This window comes from Saimiri boliviensis, chromosome 4 (assembly GCF_048565385.1).
Source record: "Saimiri boliviensis isolate mSaiBol1 chromosome 4, mSaiBol1.pri, whole genome shotgun sequence".
Taxonomy (NCBI): Eukaryota; Metazoa; Chordata; class Mammalia; order Primates; family Cebidae; genus Saimiri; species Saimiri boliviensis.
The window spans coordinates 86,090,962-86,114,094 of record NC_133452.1 but is presented as its reverse complement, the minus strand read 5'-3'; the positions used below and the strand labels follow the sequence as shown (position 1 = coordinate 86,114,094).

The following is a 23,133-nucleotide window of genomic DNA, read 5'->3' as shown; positions in this document are numbered from 1 at the left end:
CATTTATCTACTAAGCTTCCATTGAAGTTCAGTATCGGCATCCTTTAGTGTGTGCTCTGCACCCAACTCCTTTATCCTATCGTTACCCACACGGCTCAGGCCATACAGTTGACGCTGGCATGACTTTATCTCCCTAGTTAAGCTCCTTAATGTCCTTTTTCACTCCAAAGTAATATGATCAATTTCTTTCTTTTTTTTTTTTTTTTTTTTTGAGACGGAGTTTCGCTCTTGTTACCCAGGCTGGAGTGCAATGGCACGATCTCGGCTCACCGCAACCTCCGCCTCCTGGGCTCAGGCAATTCTCCTGCCTCAGCCTCCCAAGTATCTGGGATTACAGGCACGCGCCACCATGCCCAGCTAGTTTTATTGTATTTTTAGTAGAGATGGGGTTTCACCATGTTGACCAGGATGGTCTCGATCTTTCGACCTCGTGATCCACCCGCCTCGGCCTCCCAAAGTGCTGGGATTACAGGCTTGAGCCACCGCGCCCGGCCTAATATGATGAATTTCTATTTCAAAGTACATAACATCTTTCATACTCTCTTCCTCAGCTTTCATATGGGGATCTAAGCTGAATTTGATACTCAATTTTGAATTTAAACATTTCAGAGTGCTAAGAGCCATCTTATTGACCTCTGTACTTGAGCTTACTGGACAGGACTTACAAAATAGATTAGAGAAGCCTGGGTCATGTACCCAAACTTTGGCCTAACTCTATCTGCTGAACCTCTGCCATGGACATGCAATACATTGCCTGTCAATGTGCCAGTATTATAAATTTTTTTGAGGAAAATTGCTGGCTTTGGAGGTAGTCCTGTTTGGAAGACAAAGTGAGTACTACAAAAAAAGCACATTAATAAACATTTATTGAACTGTATTGAATTTAACTAAAATGAATTGAATTTGGTTGGTGGCTACAATTGCAACTGCTCCCATTCTTGACTGAATTCCAGTCTTGGTTTAGAACCTATCTTGGGCAAGAACTATAGACATGAAAAATCTTCAATGTCACCTCCAAAGTGGAATTAATGTACACTAAAAAAAGATATCAGGTAACATTGCTAATTTAAATATTTACCACAATTTCATTTTAAAAGACAATAGTTTAAATCAAATAAGATCAGTTCTTAAAACAGGTTTATTCTAGTTTTCTCTAGGTATTTTTTCACTTTATCATGATCAAACTTGACTCTTCAATAAAGAATTATTAGAATTTCTCTTGGTCATTACTTAAAATATAGAAGCTGACTGAATATCGTGTATCTGAAATATTAAATTCAAAAGAGAAACAAATTTTAAATAAGTTTTCTGTAGCATTATGATACTTAGAATTATGTCTATATTCTTATCTTCATAGTGAACAAATCACCAAGATTTGTAGATTCTCTTAAAAATTTATACAAGTTGTTTTCAAACGTTCTAAAAACCAATGTTTCCTTTCAAAACAAAGATTTTATAAAGCCTTTTTTATTTTATAAAATGTGTCTTGATATGTAATTTTAAAAATACATACTATATTAACTAGAATATTAAAGGATAAAAGAATAGTATTAGTTAATATGTAGCACTACATATAAATACTTGGGCATAACTATAATGGAAAACCTAAGGAAGTGTTGATATTCTTCTGCCTACTTATAAATAAGCTAAAATTTAAGAGAAGTTAGACCAATATTCATACGAATGTTGAAATAATTTTTTAAAATATTAGCCATTTTGAAGTAAGAATCACTGCAAATGTAACAACTACAAACGCAAACTGATACTATATCGATGATTTGAATAGAATGAGTGGAATGGTTATTGGAGATAAAATCTTGGTAAAGTTCCAAACAAAACAATATATATTCTTTCTTTACAGCGTAACTGTTCATGGAAAATTGAATGTATAATAAAACCACACTTTAAGTATTTGGAGTTTAAATGCAAAATGAAATTGCTTCTAGGCTGAGAACTTCAGGTTCTTATCTAGTCACACTGAGGATAAATTAAGATTTCTCTTGGTTATTATTTAAAATATAGACATTATCTGTAATCTAATATTTAGAATTATAAATGTATGTAGTATTACTTTCAAAGTGAACAAATCATCAAGATTTGTAGATTATCTTAAAAATCTATATAGGTTGTTTTCAAACTTTCTAAAAGCCAATGTTTGCTTTTCAAAAATATATTTTAGTGGCACTGTGGGCAGTGCCACTCTGTTGGAAACCATTGGTGTATGTAATATTATAGTCTATATAATAACCACTGGTCTATATAACCTGTTGTTGCCATGCCAATCTTTTACTTCTACTTTATTTTGGCTCTTTGTCATCTGTCACTTGAATCACCCAACTTTTCTGTTTTGTCTTGTCTATAATTTGTCTTTTAAACACATAGCAACTGTGATGTTTCTAAAATGCACTTATGATCATGCCATTCCTCTGCTGAAAACTTCCACTGGCTTCCTGCCACTGCAAGATAATGCAAATCTTTGTTTTTTGAGACGGAGTTTTATTCTTGCTGCCCAGGCTGGAGTGCAATGGCGTGATCTCGGCTCACTGCAAACTCCGTCTCCTGGGTTCAAGTGATTCTTCTGCCTCAGCCTCCCAAGTAGCTGGGATTATAGGTGCCTGCCGGCTAATTTTTATGTTTTTAGTAGAGACAGGGTTTCACCATGTTGGCCAGGCTGGTCTCGAACTCCTGACCTCGAGTGATCCACCCACCTCAGCCTCCCAAAATTCTGGGATTACAGGTGTAAGCCACCGTGCCTGGCTGGGATAATACAAATCTTTTAGACTGGAGGTCAGTAACCTGATCCCTCTGTATTTAAAATCTCATCTTGTACCATTCCCTCTAATGTCTCAATGTGTCCTGTGCTGTATCCTGTATAGTCTCTAGAAGTGAACAAATTCTCTGGGATTTTTCACCAACTTGCTGATCTTTTGTCTGGCAAGCTCTTACTAACACAGTCTTCCTTCAGTAAGCATGGGGATTGGTTTCAGGACCCCTGTGGATACCAAACCCCACAGATGCTAAAGTCTCTCATATAAAATGGCATAGTATTTTTTATAACCTACATGCATCCTCCCACAGACTTCAACTCATCTCTAGATTATTTATAATACCTAATATAATGTAAATGCTTTTTATATAGTTGTTTTACTGTATTTTTCGTTTGTATTATTTTTTATTGTTGTAGCGTTATTTTTTACTGTTTATTTTCAATCCCCAGCTGGTTGAATACATGGGACAGAAGCTGAGGATACAGGCTGATTGTGCTTCAAAATGTAACTCCGGCATTTCTACCCTAGTAAAACCTTTTGACAGTCTCCCCACTCCATTACATATTTGCACTTACCATATGTTTTGTAACCATTTGCTTTCCCATTAGACTGTGAGTTATCTAAGGGTAGGGATTTTTATCCTATCTACCTTTGTATTTCAAGTGAATCAAATAGGTGGACAGTATACAGTGGAGTCTTAAAAAAGCATTTATTGAATTAAAGTTGAGTGATCGTGTAAGGGTGACTATTTGGAGAGTTTGCATATTACTATATATAATCATCCCTTGTTATCCTCAGGTGGTTGCTTCCAGAATCTCTGTGGATACCAAAATCCACGGATGCTCGTTTCTTAAGTTAAATGGCATAGTATTTGCATATAACCTATGCACATCCTCCTCTATACTTTAAATCATCTCTAGTTTGCTTATAATACCTAATACAATGTAAATGCTATGTAAATAGTTACGTGGGGTTTTTTGTTGTTGTTGTAGTTGTTGTCTGTTTTTTTGTTTTGTTTTGTTTTTTTGAGATGGAGTCTTGCTTTGTCGCCCAGTCTGGAATGCAGTGGCGCAATCTCAGCTCACTGCAACCTCTGACTCCCAGGTTCAAGCGATTCTCCTGCCACAACATCCCAAGTAGCTGGGATTACAAGCATGCACCACCACACCCGGCTAATTTTCATATTTTTAGTACAGATGGGGTTTCACCATGTTGGCCAGACTGGTCTCAAACTCTTGACCTCAAGTGATTTGCCCCCTCAGCCTCCCACAGTACTGGGATTACAGGTGTAAGCCACCACACCTGCTGAATTGCTTAGGAGATAATGGTAATTTTTTTAAAGGTCTGTACATGTTTGATACAGATATAACCATCCATTTTTTTTCTTTTGAATATTTTTCATCTGTGGTTGGTTGAATCCAGGGACATGGAACCCACAAATACAGAGGACTGACTGTAATTGTTTTCGTTTACCTTTCAACATTTCCTCATCCTCAAAAAATCATATATTTCCAGTCAGTTTATTTTCTCCAGTCTATCACAGCCTTTTAGCTTGCTCTTTAATATTTATTTAATCTCCAGTGAATTTTGAAACATCATTATATTTTTCTTTTACTAGCCTCAGCACTTGTTGTACTGACTGATGACACAAATACATTCCTTTTGACGCAATCTCAAGTTTATATTTTACTTAATTTAGTGTACACATCTCAGAAAAGAAGCCCATTCTTTCTAAAGCGATTTGAAGTTTTCTTTTTAATCATTCACAATTTTAAAAATATTTCTTTATGTATATACATATATATACATATATAATTTTTTTTTTCTTTTTGTCAAATTGACCCCTCAAGTTGATGGTTTTAGTTTTAAGTGTTGGTTCATGGTTTCTGACATACGTGCTTGTTGTTCACCAACACTTGACTTTGTTTTAGTTACTTTTCAGATTTGACAGTAGGCACTTGTATCAATTCCTTTGCTAATTTGAGGCAGAGATCAAAACAAGCTAGTTTTAAACAATCTTGGTGTTTATCCATGCTGGACCACGCAGCTTCTCTCTGCTAGTTATCATGAGGGTGGTCAAAACCACTCATCATTCTTTTTATACCTATCTTATTCCTTGCCTAATCAGGATTTAGAAGCAATATTTCAATAATTTACTAATCTTTTCTAAGATGTGATCCTTTGCGTCATTATAAAAAAAAACTGGTTCCTATAGAAACAATCTTCTAAGTAAATGATAGTATAGAAACATTTCCTGGAGCCTACAAAGTGACCTCTTGAAATACACTAAATTAGTTCTTATCTGTTGGAACATTCAGATCCTTCCTTTATTTCACTTTGGGATAGAAGAATAAATTGGTAAAAATGTTCTCTGCAATCCTCTGCCCTGCCTTAGAGTATGTAAATAGCATCATGCACAAAAAATTTTCAAGCTGTCAGGAGTAAAATAAGTATGATAATTTGGGATAATTAAATGCTTAAGACAATCAAAATAGAACTGATCCTAGTAAGCTTTTCTCACTTGAAGGAAATTTCTTTAAAGAGTAGTTACTGATCTAAATGTCTTTCAATAGGGCTATTAAAATAATTGTGGTACAACAATCCAGTTTGAAATATTTCAGTCTTTAAAAAACAAGAAGCATACCTATACATATGGACATAGTTGTTTTTAAAAACGATTGTGAATAATTCATACACTATCATCCCATTCACATAAAATAATTGCAGAAATAGGGGCAAAATATATACAAAGAGAGAGGGCACTGCCTGGAAAAATACCACACCAAACCATACTTAATTCTACATTGAGAGCTTTTCTTTTGGTGTCTATTTCTTTCTTCTACCAGATTATCAACTGCTGTATTGCCAGATCAAATACAGGATACTCAATTAAAGTTGAATTTCAACTCTAAGCAAAAAAATTTTGCGTTTTCCAAATATTGCATGGGACATAGTTATAGTCAAAAAGTATTCATTGTTTATCTGAAATTAAAGTTTGAGTGCCCTGTATTTTTATTTGTTAAATCTGGCAACTCTGACTTAAAGAAACTTTAAATTATTCATCCTTGTACTCCTATTACTAACATAATTACAGAGATATAGTGGATTACAATAAACAGCATGAGGGGGAGTAATTTAGAAAAGAACAATCAAAACAGGTGATTTTGCTAAGTATGTTACATATTTATCTAAATTCTCATGGAAATACTTTCAAATTCCATTAGCGGTCCTATTTTACAGATTAAGAAACAGAAGTATACAGAAGACACACAGTAAGCAAGTATCAGAGCTAGAAATGACCCTGAGTTTCTGGGTCCCTATTCAGCACCCATAAGCAAATGTCAGCTGCAGGAAGGTGGAGGGGGAAGAAGTAAAAAGGGAACAAGAGGTGAGGTTTACGTTCCGCCTAAGTGGAACAGAGTAGAACTTTGCACAAACTCCTTAATCTTGCCTAAAGGCAGAATGTGGGATGTACTATATGGGAGGCAGGCAAATCTGGGCCTGGTTCCCACCTCCATCACTCATTTGAACAAGTTACGTAATTTACTTTTGCATCAATTTTCTTGTCTGTAAAACTGGAGTGAGAGGACCTAACCTCAGTACTGACGTTAAGAGTCAATGAGATATCTGTGAAGTGATCAGCACATATTTGGCCAGTGGAAGACACTCAGTCAAGCTAACTTAAAGCCCCAGTTTTTTCATTTGTAAAACAGAACAAGAAAAATGATAGCAACAAGCAATAATACTGACAATATTTATTTTGCCTCTGAGTTGTTTTGAGGATCAGATGAGAATATATATTATATTTCTAAACTCTAAAGTGTATCTCACTCTCCTAAAAAAGCAGTTGCTCTTCAGATCAGGACCAGAGTTCATATCATGTCTGAGCATTATTACAGGTTTTTTCCAATGAGTAATTTTATTTTTAAACTTATCTACAGTAAAATTGACTCTTTTGGTGTAAAAAGTTCTATGATTTTTAACACATTGTATGGGTTTATGTAACCACCACCACAATCCGGATACAGAATATGACTACATCTTTAGAAATTCTTTTTCAAAGTGTTTTACATTCATGTTGCAAAACACTTTTAAAAATAAGAAAAGGGATTTAGATAAACGTGCTGAAGATGCAAATTAATGAAACTGGCATTTTTGCACAAATCTCTGCAGTTTCCATTTCTTTCGGCTGTTGTCTGAGCCATTTTTGCTGTCAGCTTTGCAGACTATCTCCTCCTATAAAAGTAATCGAGCATCCACTGGGGAGCTGGGGTCTTTCTTCACATTAAAAGCACACGTCCCAGCCACAAGCTTAAGCATCCTTCCTTATTTGATCCTTTTTATATGACCAGGTTTTAAATTTCCGAACCATGTTTCCCCTAATTGCCATTTTTCTCTCTAAAATGAAGAAGCCTGGAATAACCAGCACCTTCTTATCCTTTCGGGGAAATTATTTAATTGGGACAAAGGGGTTACGTAGTTACAGAGAGCAAAGACAGGGCTTTCGGAACTCAAAACCTGTCTGGTATAGTAACAGATCCTTCCGGTAATCAGCTATTCAATCTGTCCCTTTCCCCAATCCCATCCTCTCCCCAACCCCATCCTCACCCCAACTCCATCCTCTCCATCACCACCTGCCAGATGTCCCCTGGGACAATCGACTTCGGAACCAAACTTCTCTCTCAGGTCAGCTCCCGCAATCCCTACTCCCCACCTTGGAGCTTCCCTGGTTAAAGTGATTTTAACCGAGCTACATCTGGAGAGTGGCGGGGGGAGAGTGGCGGGGGGAGGGGGGTGGGGGGGGACCGGGCGGGTCCGCTTTCCGGGTGACTCACGTCTTTGCTATTTGCCTTTTGTTTCTAGGATGCTTTGGCTGCCTTTCTCTTCCATCTGCTTTTAATTTTGGTAGGAAAAAAGCTAATGAATCCCCTCTCCACTAATATCTCTCTCTCTCTCTCTCTCTCTCTCTCTCTCTCTCTCAAAGTTGGCGCGCTCTCTTCACAAGTTCCGTCACTACCCAAGAAGTGAGGGGGCGGGACAGTTGGGAAGGCGTTAATTACACCTAAATCTGAAGTTTGCGGCCTCAGGTACCACTTTGAAACAGAGTTTCTGAAGCTTTCATACAACCTGCTGTGCGTTTGCTGCGGCCGCCGTTGTAGATTTTCAGCTCATTTCTTTCTGCTGCTGCTTCGCGCTTCTCTGTCATGCCTAATCTATCTCGTCACTGCCAAAGGCACCCGAATCAAGGTGAATTCCACGAGATTCACCAGCGGTTTTGCTCCTGTCCAAGGTAAATACAATATGCAAAATGAGGAACCACCCAAGGATGTCGGGGAGGGGGGAGAGAAAGGGATTCCCTCACCTTTTCCGGCACATTCCTCGTTAATTTCCACCAGGAGGAGGCGCGCAGCCCAGTTCCCCTAGTCTCTCTTCTTAAATCCCTCTACCTACGGCAGCCGAGGTTGGCCGCGAGGCAAGAGTCCCCCGACAGTCCTGGCCCTCCCCCGCCCCCCGGTTGGTTTTTCCCAGCTGCGGAGGTTGGGAGGTTGGGCCAGGGGCTGCGGTGCGAGCAGGATCTGCGCCCGCAGCGCGGAGCCGGGAAGTCGTCGCGACTCTGGTGGAACTCGGAGTTGGCTCTGGAGGCGGCGGCGCGGAGGTGAGCGGTCGGAGCCCGCGGCCTGGGAGAGACCCGGGAGGCGTCGCTGGGGCCCCTCCCCATCCTCGGGTGGAGAGTAGCGTTGGTTCGCGTTGCCTCCCTAGCCCAAGTCCCATTGCTGCTTTGTTCCCAGACGCTTCTCTCCTCTTTGGAGATGATTTGAACCCTTTCGGATCCGAGGGGCTGGCGGGGGCGCGGGCTTGGGGGGGGTGGTGGTGGCGACAGCTGTAAGGCCCTCCACTTCCTGCTAATGCGAGAAGGTACAAAAAGACATGAAAAACTCCTGTGACCTGAAACTTCCCTCGCTTCCTAACCGGGACCGGGAGGAGAGGTCCGGGCGGGGGCGGAGACTCCCGGAGGCTGACCTTCCGCGGAGGCGGTGCGGGAAGGAACCGAGAGAGGGAGAAGTTTGGTAGGGAAGGAACTGGGGATTAAGTGAGAAGTTAGACGCGGGAGACGAGTCTCCTCGGGAAAGGCGGGAGGCCGGACGGGTTTATTGAGTGTGGGCCAGAGGAGAAGGAAGACTTTGCGCTCTGCGTGTCGGACGCGCGTCCCCCTCCGGAGCAAGGGTGACTGGAAGGGTTGGGGAGGCGAGGCCGGGGTGGGCTTTCTGAGGGAGGTCTCTGGGACAGAGTGGAAGCGACCAGACTCGAAAAGGCCGGTTTTGTACTCCGGAAGCCGCTTCACGCCTCTCTCCTGCTTGTCCCAGGTCCCTCAGAGGATCCAGCGAGGGGCGCCAACCAGAGGCGAGGAAGTGCCACCGGGGCAGCGGCAGGAAGAGGTGCGGGAGCAGGAGCGCGCAGCCGAGCGTCCCGAGCCGCCGCCGTGCGTACTTTCTGGAGGGAGGGGGCGGGGGAGCCGGCCCGGAGGCGAGCGAGTTAGCCAAGTTCCGGCCGCGGCGCCCCTCCCTCGCTCCCACGAGAGGAAAGTTTTCTGCTGTCGTTTCCGCCGGCTCGCGCTCTACCGGCCCAGTCCCCCGAACCTTCGGGGCGGGCGCCGTCCCAGCCCAGCTCCACGGAAACGCGAGCCGCGATGCCGGGGGGGTGTTCCCGGGGCCCCGCCGCTGGGGACGGGCGGCTGCGGTTGGCGCGACTGGCGCTGGTCCTCCTGGGCTGGGTCTCCTCGTCTTCTCCCACCTCCTCAGCATCCTCCTCCTCCTCCTCGGCGCCGTTCCTGGCTTCCGCCGTGTCCGCTCAGCCCCTGCTGCCCGGCCAGTGCCCCGCGCTGTGCGAGTGCTCCGAGGCGGCGCGCACAGTCAAGTGCGTTAACCGCAATCTGACCGAGGTGCCCACCGACCTGCCTCCCTACGTGCGCAACCTCTTCCTTACCGGCAACCAGCTGGCCGTGCTCCCTGCCGGCGCCTTCGCCCATCTGCCGCCGCTGGCCGAGCTGGCCGCGCTCAACCTCAGCGGCAGCCGCCTGGAGGAGGTGCACGCGGGCGCCTTCGAGCATCTGCCCAGCCTGCGCCAGCTCGACCTCAGCCACAACCCGCTGGCCGTCCTCAGCCCCTTCGCTTTCTCAGGCAGCAATGCCAGCGTGTCGGCCCCCAGTCCCCTTGTGGAACTGATCCTGAACCACATCGTGCCCCCTGAAGATGGGCGGAATAACCGGAGCTTCGAGGGCATGGTGATGGCGGCCCTGCGGGCGGGCGGTGCACTGCATGGGCTCCGCCGCCTGGAGCTGGCCAGCAACCACTTCCTTTACCTGCCGCGGGACGTGCTGGCCCAACTGCCCAGCCTCAGGCACCTGGATTTAAGTAACAATTCGCTGGTAAGCTTGACTTATGTGTCCTTCCGCAACCTGACACATCTAGAAAGCCTCCACCTGGAAGACAATGCCCTCAAGGTCCTTCACAATGGCACCCTGGCTGAGTTGCAAGGTCTGCCCCACGTCAGGGTCTTCCTGGACAACAATCCCTGGGTGTGCGACTGCCACCTGGTAGACATGGTGGCCTGGCTCAAGGAGACAGAGGTAGTGCAAGGCAAAGACCAGCTCACCTGTGCATTTCCGGAAAAAATGAGGAATCGAGTTCTCTTGGAACTCAGCAGTGCTGACCTGGACTGTGACCCTATTCTTCCCCCATCCCTGCAAACTTCTTATGTCTTCCTGGGTATTGTTTTAGCCCTGATAGGTGCTATTTTCCTCCTGGTTTTGTATTTGAACCGCAAGGGGATAAAAAAGTGGATGCATAACATCAGAGATGCCTGCAGGGATCACATGGAAGGGTATCATTACAGATATGAAATCAATGCGGACCCCAGGTTAACAAACCTCAGTTCTAACTCGGATGTCTGAGAAATAGTAGAGGACAGACCAAGGACAACTCTGCATGATGTGTAGACTTAAGCTTTATCCCTACTAGGCTTGCTCCACTTTTATCCTCTGTAGACACCGCTGACTTTGACTAAAAGCAGTGAAAGGGGATTTGCTTCCTTGTTATGTAAAGTTTCTTGGTGTATTCTGTTAACTGTAAGGCGATGAACAACTGTGTAGAATGTTTTACCCTCTTCTTTTGCTTGGAACTCCTTACACGTGTGGAGGGATTTTTCAGGTTTCAGCATGAACATGGACTCCTTGCTGTCTGTCTCTCTCTTAGTACAGTTCAAGGTGTAGCAAGTGTACCCACACAGATAGCATTCAACAAAAGCTGCCTCAACTTTTTGAGAAAAATACTTTATTATCAGTTTTATTCTCATGTGCCTAAGTTGTGGAGAAAATAATTGCATCCCATAAACTGCCTGCAGACGTTAGCAAGCTCTTCAAAATAACTCCATAGTACACAGGAGCATCTGCATCCAGGAGCATGCTTACATTTTACTGTTCTGCATATTACAAAAAATAACTTGCAACTTCAGATAACTTCTGAAAATTAAAAAAAAGTAAATTGCTTTTTTGATTGCAGTTTATATGAGACTGTACTGAAGTTGTTTTTTTTTTTTTTTTTAATAAACTGCATCGAGATCCAACAGACTGAATTGTTAAAAAAAATAATAAAGATTCTTAAAAGAATTACAGTGTGTTCAAGTCTGCTTTGAAAAAAGGATCAAGGGCAATGGTGTTCAGTAGTCTTGGTTCAGATGATAATTACTAGCATAGCTGAGAATCAAACTGTAGCAATGTCTAAATAGACTTGGGAGATGGTTTTGAAATGATGGATCCTTTTAGTGTTGAAATGGAGAGTTTGAGTATTCGTGTGACTAGACTTATGGTCCCAACGTTAATGCTATTTATGAAACAGTTTTGTAAAAGCATAACTAAGCTGGTAAAAGTGAAGTGTGCTATACAATAAACAGTTCCCAGTTTGGGGCTTTGTCAAGGCTAATGAAGTTATCGTTAGCATAAAACAATAGTATTGACTTCATAAAACTATTTGAAATTGTTCTGTGGATTTTTAGAGCAGAATGTAAAACAAATGCAAACAAATAAGATGAAATTTCTTAAAGAGAATATTCTGAAAGATATAAAATATAAATTTAAAAAACATTTCTCAGTGTCATCATTTAAATTGAAACTTAGGTTTTCTTGAGGATATTTTAAAGAAATATTTAAAGTAGAACATAAATGATCTTTATCAGAGACCCAGCTAGTATGTTTAAAAAGTTGACATGGTTGAATATGAACTTGAGGAAGTTACCACAGCTAAATGTCTACACCAAAAACAAATGTCTCAAGTTTTTACAGGTTCTTCAGTTCAGTGTTTAAGAATTTCAGGATATTTTTATTTTAGCTATACTGTTCATAATGTAAGTATATACACCTTTGTGAAGAATAAATCACATTTAGGTGTAAATACAGGCAATCATTAATTGATACCATCCATAATATACAAGGCTTTTGTTTGTCAGTTTATTATCTGCCATTTAAGCTGAAAAGTAAATTAACCAATCTTCAAGCTCTTATATCAAGCGACTTAAATATAGCCATTATTGCTTAACTAAAAGTATTAGGTAAACTTTCATCAGTAAGTCTTAGGGCCTGCTTTTCCTTTGAACTGGTTATGTCCTGCAGTACTTTATCTTTGAAATATAACCTACATTTCCATATTTTATAAATAAGATCAGATAGCATTTTAGGTTCTAGAAATCTTTGCTGATTCCTTCTTTGAATTAAATTCAGAAAATTTCAAAGTAGGACTAAAAGTATGTAAGTCTTTTCCTTTTTTAGGTTAGATTATGTAGTCGGAATATGAAGCTTGAATTCCTTAAATTCCATAAGGCTTGTTTTATGAAATATAGTGTTTATTATTTAAGGGTTATATTTCAGACCCTATAATTACCTGAGAAAAGGCTAAATATTTGGCACTTAATATTCCATCAAGCAGTTTCAGTGTTCATCAGAAATTCTTAAAGTGTCTCATTGCCATGATTTGATAAGAACAATGAGATTCTAATCTGTCAAAAATAATGATCACTATCTTAGCAAACTGTTGATGAACTTCAGTTGGTAAGTCTGCTGATATTTTAGAAAACAAATAGTAATATTGATAGAGCCTCTATTGAGAAGAACTTTTTCTTCACCACATGATAATCTAACAGTTTAAAGTGGAGCTTTATCTAAAAACCAGGAAAGCAGTAGATTCATTAGTCTAGCTTTTCTCATCAACTCCTTGAAGCAATGATGAACCTGTGATAAAGTGAAGCCAGGTTTTCCCTGTTAAGTAGATAGCTTCTTTGAAGTTACAATTTATTGCTGCTTTTTCATTCCCTACTTACTCTTTTGTATGGATTTTCCAGTTGCTGCTGCTTTGTTTTCCATCACATCACTCCTCTGCTCTTTTCCAAAATATGGAAATAAAAAGTCAATAAAAAGAAAGAACACCTTATTCTTAAGATAAAAAATGGTTATTATTTGACAACTACTTAATATTGTGCAGCCCTAATACTTAAGTCTGTGAGCCTACAAAACATTCTGAGTTTCTTGGAAGATAGAGGCTGTATATATTTAATACGTATAAATGTAATAACTATAATGTAAGGAACTATTTGATCTCAAGGGAAAATGGGAAATATAAATAATATGGGAAAAATTAAAGTATCACTTTATTTAAAAATAAGACAAGTCTGTTTGTTTTAAATACTCTTCTTACTATTAATGCATTATTGACTAGAAACCTGCAAGTATCCATGTTTAAATTGTTATTTTAGTTGGTAATAGGCTTTATTACTGAATGTAACATTTTCAAGATAAAATACCCTTCATTTATCCTTTACAAGTTTTCATTTAAAGAAAGTTAGGAAAAATACTTAGAAGTTCAAGGACTTGATAAATCCCTTAATTTAAAAAGCTATTCAAATATCCAATAAATTTCTATTTAAAGTAGCAAAAATTTTAGGATAATACAGCTATTTGGCCCTGAATCATAACTGCCCCCTTTGATTATAACCGTTGAGTTTGCAGCATTCAATGGTAACCTATAAGACAAATTTGTACAGGAGCTGATAGATATTTCTAACAAAATAAAGGGACTTTGAAGCACATTGAATATGATTTTTTTAATGAATAGGATTTTTTAAATGAAAAAGTAGGGGCTAGGGGGAAGGCTGGTTAAAATAAATGAGCAAATCACAAATAATACATCCTTTAGAAATAGCTTGATTGGCAGTAAATATGGATTATGCTCATCTCAGTATTTAATTAGAAATAACATATCTTTGTTTTCTGTCTTTAATTAAAGTGGCTGTAAAAAAGGTCCGGATGAGATAATAACTAAGATTGTTTCCTTAGGAATTCTGTTTTACTCTGTCCCTTTGACTTGATGTTCTAAAACGAGGCTTACCTTGTTGAGGACCTAGAGGCTTTGCAACTCTAGACTGTGACTCTTTAATATAATTTCCTCATTCCATTTTAATTTTTCTCCCAAGACTACACTAAAGGAGAGCGAGGTTAAAAACACTTTTGCACATGCTTCCTCCTGCTCCCAAATTCAGTCATCCAGCTTTCAGAGCAGCACCATAAAGTGAAGACAGACATTTATTAGATGAAATTCTGGTTTCACTTTTACACTTGTGCAAGGGATTTTTAACAGTAAAGGAGAGGAAAGGGAGTAAGTTATATTTCTAGATGATATATGAAAATTACCTTGACAATGTATTTTTAAAATCTTGCACCAATACTGCAGTGCTGCACTAGAAATAATTAGTTTAAGAAATTAGATTCCACATTGTCTAGGCAATCCTGTCTCATTTTAGATGAGGAAAAACAGCTTGAGGATGTTTTGTATATTTTCCCATTGTTACTCTTAGAGACTTTTGTTTCAAAAGAGCAGGCTCATTTTATTTTGTTTTATCTTAGAACATTTTAGCAGCTCTTTGTCACGGGTTAAAAAAAAATCTAGATTTAAAAAAATGTTTACAGTTTATATCATTTTGACAAGAATACAAATTATTAGTAGTTCAAAATTGGAAGGGCTCTTAGAAGTGTCAAGCTCAGCTTTCCATTCTACAAATGAAGTAACTGGTAATTGTGACTTAGTATGTTATATAATGACAACCAGGACAAAATCCCAGGGTTCTGGATTGCCCTTCTGGTGCTTTTTTTTGCCAGATGATGGCATTACTAATTGCCTACCTTGAGGCCTTTGAAATCTTCCTGTCTCATAAAAAAAGGCAATTGCTTTGGTGAATTTGTTTTATTGTTTCTGCTTTGAGCAAATGCTTCAGTTTGCTCTCAATTTTACTTATAGTTTGTTAAAAATTACCATGTTTTCTTTTTCCTTTTTTTTTCTTTTTTCCATCTCTGGAAGTCTTGGCTCTTCAGGGTAAAAATTGCCGTGTTTTAACCCCCCGAATATATTTAAATGTTTTCAAAATGATTTTTTATAACAGTTTTATCAGTCTATATTATATTATGATAAGAAATATTTTGGAAATTTAATAATGATGTTTCTTTGGAAAAGAAAAACAAAAACTCTGGAATGCTGTGCTGGTTTGTGTAATTCAACCTTAAAGGTGAGTTAGCTCAGCTGGTGAGAAACTAAACAAATAGAGACCAAGTTCATGACCATTAAGTCAGTCAATCGCCAGGTGAGACAGTCAGCTTTGCATTTTCTGCTCTGTTTTTGTAGCTCACGCCCATTCCAGGTGCATGCTGCCATCCTCCAAGGGCCTGGACCAAACAGGGAAGTTAAATCAATGCAAATCCATTATCACCCTGGAAAACCAGGGGACTGACCAGCCAAACACTGACAGCTCTGGTGCTGATGTGCCAGTTTACTGTCTTTACATATGCAGAACACATACTACATCTCAGTTTCCTCACATCGTAGTATTTGAGCTGCAGATTGCAAAGGGCTTATAATTTATGTGAATTTTGGGAAGCTAGCATGAGTACCTTTCAGTGTATTGCATGGGAAATTAATTAGGTTTACTTTATTATTTTTAAAAAGTGTGGGTTAAGATTAAGGATCATGATTACTATATCGTACACTTACACATAAATGTTTATAGAAACACAATTTATATTTAGCTGACATTTTATAGTAATAGGACTTACTTATGATTCACAATGTAACTTGGTTAATGTAAGGAACCATTTGGTCTCAAGGAAGTAGAAGCTTAAGATATGACCCTCTATAATACTTTTTGTGAAAATTAAATATTTAAAATTATGTATGACCCTCTATAATACATTGTGAAAATTAAATATTTAAAAGTATGTTTTAAAGAACCGAGTATGTAATTGAGATAGGCTTAAAAAAAAAGTTTATAGATTTATTTTTCCCCTCTTCCCCTTAGTTTTGTTTTGTTTTGTTTTGTTTTGTTTTGTTTTTGAGGTGGAGTCTTGCTCTGTCACCCAGGCTAGAGTGTGGTGGTATGATCTCAGCTCACTGCAACCTCCACTTCATGGGTTCAGGCAATTCTCCTTGCCTCAGCCTCCCGAGTAGCTGGGATTACAGGCATGCACCATCATGCCAGGCTAATTTTTGTATTTTTAGTAGAGATGGGGTTTTACCATGTCGGCCAGGCTGGTCTTGAATTCCTGACCTCAAATGATTTGCCAGCCTTGGCCTCCCAAAGTGCTGGGATTACAGGCTTGAGCCACTGTGCCTGGCTATCAGTTTTGTTTCTAATACCTGTTACTTTCTTCCTCTGAAGAAAGCCATGACACATAACATTTCAAGGTCACTGTGCACATGGGAATTGGACTCACTGCAACATTAGGTGGGTCAATTTACAAATACACATAACTTTATGACAGTTTCTCTCAATTTTATAATACAGCATTCTATTGTATTCAAGGGGGACTTTAATTTTCACTTAAACACCTTCTATGGTTATTCTTTTTTTTTGTTTGAGACAGAGTCTTACTCTCGCCTAGGCTGGAGTGCAGTGGCGTGATCTTGGCTCACTGCAACCTCCACCTCCTGGGTTCAAGCTATTCTCCTGCTTCAGTCTCCTGAGTAGCTGGGAATACAGGTGCATACTACCACGCCCAGCTAATTTTTTAAATATTTTTAGTAGAGACGGTGTTTCATCATGTTGGCTAGGATGGTCTTGATCTCTTGACCTTGTGATCTGCCTGCCTTGGCCTCCGAAAGTGCTGGAATTACAGGCGTGAGCCCCTGTGCCCAGCCTCTGTGGTTACTCTTATAGATCATTTTAACACTTGGTATGAAACACTTAAAAAACATTTTTAAATGAATTCATGTCTTGTAGAATATTTTGAAATACAGGAAGGAAGTTTACATGAGTAACACTATGACTAAGGAAGAAAAGCACTAATATTAGGATAAATGGCCTTTTTATGTTACATGTATCTCGCCTTTTCACTTACAATCTTTTGAGCATCCTCCACTGTAATAAAAAACTATTTTAACATCTGGTTCTAGTGTACTGCAGACAATCATATATTTTATACATATAGGACATTGCTTGCCATTTTAATTGATGATTTGGCTCTTGCATTGGATTTTTAAAAATGAATTTCTGAGATAAACTTGCTTCTAATCTAGTTGTGAGGACAAATATTGATAATAACTAACATGGAGTGCAGCTCTTCACATATGAGATCTTATTCTCATTTGAAGAGGAAATTGAGGCTTAGAGAGGATGGATGACTTGCCCAAGAACAACTTGGTAGTAAGAATCAGATATAGGATTTGAACTTTTTTTTTTCTGGGGAGGGTATTTGGGGAGCCTTCAGGATCCAAGCTCTTAACTCCTGTGCTAGAGAAGATGTGAATGATAATGTGTGCTTTTTCTAGCATAGAACATGATAACACCGCCAGAGATTCAAGTTTCAAAGTAAGGAGAGGTCCTGTCTGGTCAGGAGAATCCAAAAAGGGTTCGTGGAAGAATTTGCTTTTAAAATGATTTTGAAGAAGAGGCAAACAGAGATGATGGATAGAAGAGAAAACTCAGGACAGAGAGATTAGCATAAGCAAAGAGAATGGAGGCAATTGAAGACAAAGTGTTTTTTGGGAATAGTAACATTTGAAGTATAACGTTTACAAAGGAGAATAGTGGAGTATAAAACTAGAAAGATAGATCTGCAGCTATGATAAAAAGTTTCTATACAATTTAGTGGACAGCGGGAGAGCTCCTGGAAGTCTATGAGCAAAAGAGTGATATACATAGCTGTGGCTGTACCCACCAAGGATGAGATCAACCCCCTTCGCAAGTTGGTTTGGATATCAAGACTGACGAGACCACACACACATCAAGAGAGTATGCACAGGTTTATTACTTGCATACTGTGACCTTCTGGGGAGAGCAGGACTCAGGTTTGTTTTTCATTGTGATCAGGTTTGGGGCTACGGTGAAGCTTCAGGCTTGTCTGGTATTCATATCCCAGCAGATGCCAAGGCATGAAGTTCACAGGCCCTGATACAGGCTTGCTCAGATAAGGGACAAAAAGTGGGAGGAGTAAGAATGGACCTTAAAAGTTAGAAGTACTTGAACATCACAAATGGAATCAGACTCTATTGCAATTCACCACTGATGTCTGACTGATGACTGAAATGTGCCAGGGCTCATGTAACTGATTTTGAACTTGTTTAAATAATTATTGTACTCTATGAGACTTGCAGCATGAGGTCAGTGGAACTCTCAACTCTCTTAAAGAGGTCAGCAGGAGAGGTGAGAGTTCCCCTGAATGTCTTCTTCAAAAGTCCATGGTGTATATTTTAAGAAGAGAAATGCAGGCCTCAGTCATCATCAATAATTTCTGAAACTCTGGAGGAGATAAGAAGTGTCTGTGAGGCCTTTTATTTTACCTTTAGTGGAGCTGATGTGTGACATATGTTTATATTTTGGTTATCTGTAAGGCAAGAAATTCCCAGAGTTTTTTTTTTTTTTTTTTTTTTTAGCCCAAATGGGTGACCCTGGATAAGGAATTGCTCTTATTGCTACAGATCAGACTAACTGGCTAGATAATTAGTAATGTCCCAATAATGTAGACAAATATACGCATTGGAGCAATTGTTGGCTAAACATCCTCTAGTGCTAAGATGATTGCATGAAGTTTGGTTGGTTGTGCTGGCTCTTGAGTCCCATCAAGGGATCAGGGATTTCCTGGTTAGGGAATTAACAGCAGCAGCTCACTAGAGGGTGTCATCACATTTTATGGCAACCTTGCATATGAAATCCCTTTTCTGGTTACGCAGTTCATCCCAAGGGACTCTCCAGGTGGCCAGTGGGCCCAGGAGAAGAGTGGCCTACAGTGCCATTGCCTCTGGCAAGGGGCTGAGGACAGGAGAAAATACGTCCTCCTATAGCTTGGATATGCCAGAAGGCTAGGGCTTGGTTCTGGTTTACAAGTACTGTTTCCATCTTAGTCCAGAGGCCTCTGTAACTAACTGTGCTGAGTCTGCAGAGTGCTGTGTCAATGATCCAAGCCGTAAGAGGCAGCTAGGTACATAGGATCACAGGCTCAGGGGCTGGAAGGTTATTTGTTTCCAGAAAGGCCCAGTGTGCAACCAGCAGTTGATGTTCAAATGGTGTGTGGTATGGGACTGAGAAGGGCAACTTCCTGTATCAAAAGCCTGTGGGCAATTTATGGGTGATCCAGAGATCCCAGGAGGCAGGAGAGGAGGTTGCTAAAACCTCTGTTGCACAATTTGAACAGATTCTAGAGCCTTTTGTTAAAAGAGACCTCATTCAAGGTGGGCTGTATTAATCCATTCTCACACTGCTAATAGAGACGTACCCGAGACTGGGTAATTTATAATGGAAAGAGGTTTATTTGACCCACAGTTTAGTATGGCTGGGAGGCCTCAGGAAACTTGCAGTCATGGTGGAAGGGGACGCAAAAACATCCTTCACATAGTGGCAGCCAGGAGAAGTGCTGAGCAAAGGAGGGAAAAGCCCCTTGTAAAACCATCAGATCCCAGCCTGGCCAATACGGTGAAACTCTTTCTCTACCAAAAACACAAAAATTAGCCGGGCATGGTGGCACACACCTGTAGTCCCAGCTACTCAGGAGGCTGAGGCAGAAGAATCTCTTGAACCTGGGAAATGGAGGTTGCAGGGAGCCGAGATCATGCTACTGCACTCCAGCCTAGGTGACAGAACAAGACTCCATCTCAAAAAAAAAAAAAAAAACCCAAAACCATCATATCTCATAAGAACTCACTCACGATCACAAGAACGGAAGCATTGGAGTAACAGCCCCCATGATTTAATTACTTCTCACTGGGTTCCTCCCACAACTTGTGGGAATTATGGGAACTATAATTCAAGATGAGATTTGGGTGGGGACACAACCAAACCATATTGTTCTGCCCCAGCCACTCCCAAATGTCATGTCTTCACATTTCAAAACACAGTCATGCCTTCCCAACAGTCCCTAACTTAACTAATTCCAGCATCAGCCCAAAATTCCAAGTTCAAAGTCTCATCTGAGACAAGGCAGGTCCCTTCTACCTATGAGCCTGAGAAGATCAAAAGCAACCTAGATACAGTGGGGGTACAGGCATTGAGTAAATATACCCATTCTCCATGGGAGAAATTGGCCAAAACAAAGGGTTACAGTCCCCATGCAAGTTCAAAATCCAACAGGGAAGTCATTAACCCTTAAAGTTCCAAAATGATCTCCTTTGACTCTATGTCTCACATCCAAGTCATGCTGATGCAAGAGGTGGGCTCCCACAGTCTTGAGCAACTCCACCCCTTTGGCTTTGCAGGGTATAGCACCCCTACTGGCTGTTTTTTTCTTTTTTTTCGCTGGTGTTAAGTATCTGTGGCTTTTCCAGGCACACAGCACAAACTGTTGGTGGATCTACCATTCTGGGATCTCAAAGATGGTGGCCCTCTTCTCAAAGCTCCACTACGCAGTGCCCAATGGTGAATCTGTGTGGAGGCTCCAATCCCACATTTCCTTTCTATACTGCCCTAGCAGAGGTTCTCCATAAGGGCTCTGCCCCTGCAACATACCTCTGTCTAGACATCCAGGCATTTCCATATATCCTCTGAAATCTAGGCAGATGTTCCCAAACCTCAATTCTGCATACCCCCAGGACCAACACCACATGGAAGCTGCCAAGGCTTAGGGCTTGCAATCTCCAAAGCCACAACCTGAACTGTACCTTGGCCCCTTTTGGCCACAGCTGGAGCCTTTTGCACAGAGCAGTGGGGCTTGGAACTGGCCCAGGAAACCATTTTTCCTTCCTAGGCCTCTGGGCTTGTGATGGGAGGGGCTGCTGGGAAGGTCTCTGACATGCCCTGGAGGCATTTTCCCCTTTGTCTTGGTCAATAGCATTCCTCTCCTCAGTACTTACGCAAGTTTGTGCAGCAGGCTTGAATTTCTTCCCAGAAAATGGGTTTTTCTTTTTTTCTGCATTGTCATGCTGAAAACGCTTCAAACTTTTATGCTCTGCTTCCTCTTGAATGCTTTGCTGCTTAGAAATTTCTTCCATCAGATACCCTAAATCATCTCTCTCAATTTCAAAGTTCCATAGATCTCTAGGGCAGGGGGAAAAATGCCATCCATTTCTTTGCATAGCAAGAGTAACCTTTACTCTAATTCCCAACAAGTTCCTCATCTCCATCTGAGACCACCTCAGCCTGCACTGTATTGTTCATATCACTATCAGCATTTTGGTCAAAGCCATTGAAAAAGTCTCTAGGAAGTTCCAAACTATCTCACATCTCCCTGTCTTCTGAGCCCTCCAAGTCTAGGAAGAGACACACTTTCCTGTCTTCTTCCCTCCAAATTGTTCCAACCTCTGCCTGTTACCCAGTTCCAAAGTCACTTACACATTTGCCAGTATCTTTATAGTAGCACCGTACTAGCTGGTACCAATTTACTGTATTAGTCTGTTCTCATGCTGCTAATAAAGACGTACCCAAGACTGGGTAATTTACAAAGGAAAAGTTTAATTGACTCACAGTTCAATATGGCTGGGAAGGCCTCAGGAAACTTACAATCATGGCAGAAGGGGAAGCAAAAACATCCTTCTTCACATGGCAGCAGCAAGAAGTGCCAAGCAAAAGAGGGGAAAGCCCCTTTTAAAACCATCAGATCTCATGAGAACTCACTATCATGAGAAGAGCTACATGGGGGTAACCACCCCATGATTCAGTTACCTCCCACCAGTTCCCTCCCATGACATGTGAGAATTATGAGAACTATAATTCAAGATGAGATTTGGGTGAGGACACAGCCAAACTATATCATAGGCCAATTTGCAAGTAGTAGCATAAGTGAACTTAAGTAAAATTTCTAAGTGAGGAATATGTTGTCTTCAGAAACCTAAAAAGTCCTAAAAGATTGTTTGCTTATCTTAACATTTTGGGTGCTAAGAGAAGGCTACTAATTGTTTTCTGACAGTGTCAGAGATGGAGCAGTCCTTGACTGAGAAAGTAATTCCTAGTAATTTAACTGATACAGCAGGGCCTTGTCCTTTTTGTTTGTGTTTGTATTTCTTTTTGTGTTTGTATTTTCTAATGAGTATGTCAAATGAATCTTTCAAAAGGAGGATGCTGTCAATGTAATATCATATCTGTGTTCTGGAGGAAGGTGGGTGTGATGAAGATCATGGCAGCAGAGTTTGTGTGGGAGGGCAGGGTTGTTGAGATATCTCTTGGACAGTCAGGTATCAGGTAAAGTTGTACTGTGTCCCTTTGAAGGTGAAGGCAAATTGGAACTGACAGGCTGCTGAAATACAAACTTAATAGAACATATTTGCCACATGTATATTAGAAAAGCATTCTCCAGTTACTGATTGGATAGAATCAGTAATTTCAATAAATTCGGGTCTGAGAGACTTAATTGGGGTACCATACCATTAAGGTTGTGATAATCTGCTATTAGATGCCATTCATTTTTATCAAGTCTGAGCATTCGCTAAACTGGGCAATTAAAAGGGAAAATAGCAGGAATGATGGTGCCTTTCTTTTGGAAGTCTTATATGGAGGATTTTCATTCCTATACGTCTTGATTTAATCTATATTGGACTGTATTAACTATTTTAGCTGTCAAGGAATGTCCATGGTCTTGGTTTAATCTATACTGAACTGTATTAACTAATTTAGCTTTTAGGGAAGGTCCATGGGGTCCCATTTTGTTAAGCCAATTTTAAGTGCCAAAAACCTAATTTTATTTTGATTTATTACTTGTGAGGTCAAAGAATTCATGCACACTATGGGATATTTTAGGTCAATGGGCACTGTGGCCATGGGAAATTTAGTTAAGGCAGTAGTTTCAGTGGTAAAGGAGAGACATGAATAATTGTCATCATAGACAGTGAGCAAGCCAAGATCAAGAAAAGAA

The 23,133-nt window shown here is 40.5% G+C and overlaps 1 protein-coding gene and 1 long non-coding RNA gene across 2 annotated transcripts in view; one reads left to right on the top strand and one right to left on the bottom strand.

Annotated features, from left to right (window-relative positions):
* Positions 1-8,216, bottom strand: part of LOC141584292 (uncharacterized) — a 98,239-nt gene extending 90,023 nt beyond the window's left edge. The window contains exons 1-2 of the long non-coding RNA XR_012517255.1: positions 8,131-8,216; positions 7,896-8,049 (exon numbers count right to left, since the gene is read on the bottom strand). This is a non-coding gene — a long non-coding RNA (uncharacterized LOC141584292). The remainder of the gene's footprint in view (positions 1-7,895; positions 8,050-8,130) is intronic.
* A 121-nt stretch (positions 8,217-8,337) lies between these two features.
* Positions 8,338-11,433, top strand: TPBG (trophoblast glycoprotein). Its single transcript, XM_074397771.1, has 2 exons — positions 8,338-8,424; positions 9,134-11,433. The coding sequence occupies exon 2, from the start codon at positions 9,457-9,459 to the stop codon at positions 10,717-10,719; it is 1,263 nt and encodes a 420-aa protein (XP_074253872.1). The 5' UTR covers positions 8,338-8,424; positions 9,134-9,456; the 3' UTR covers positions 10,720-11,433.
* The last annotated feature ends 11,700 nt before the right edge of the window (positions 11,434-23,133 follow it).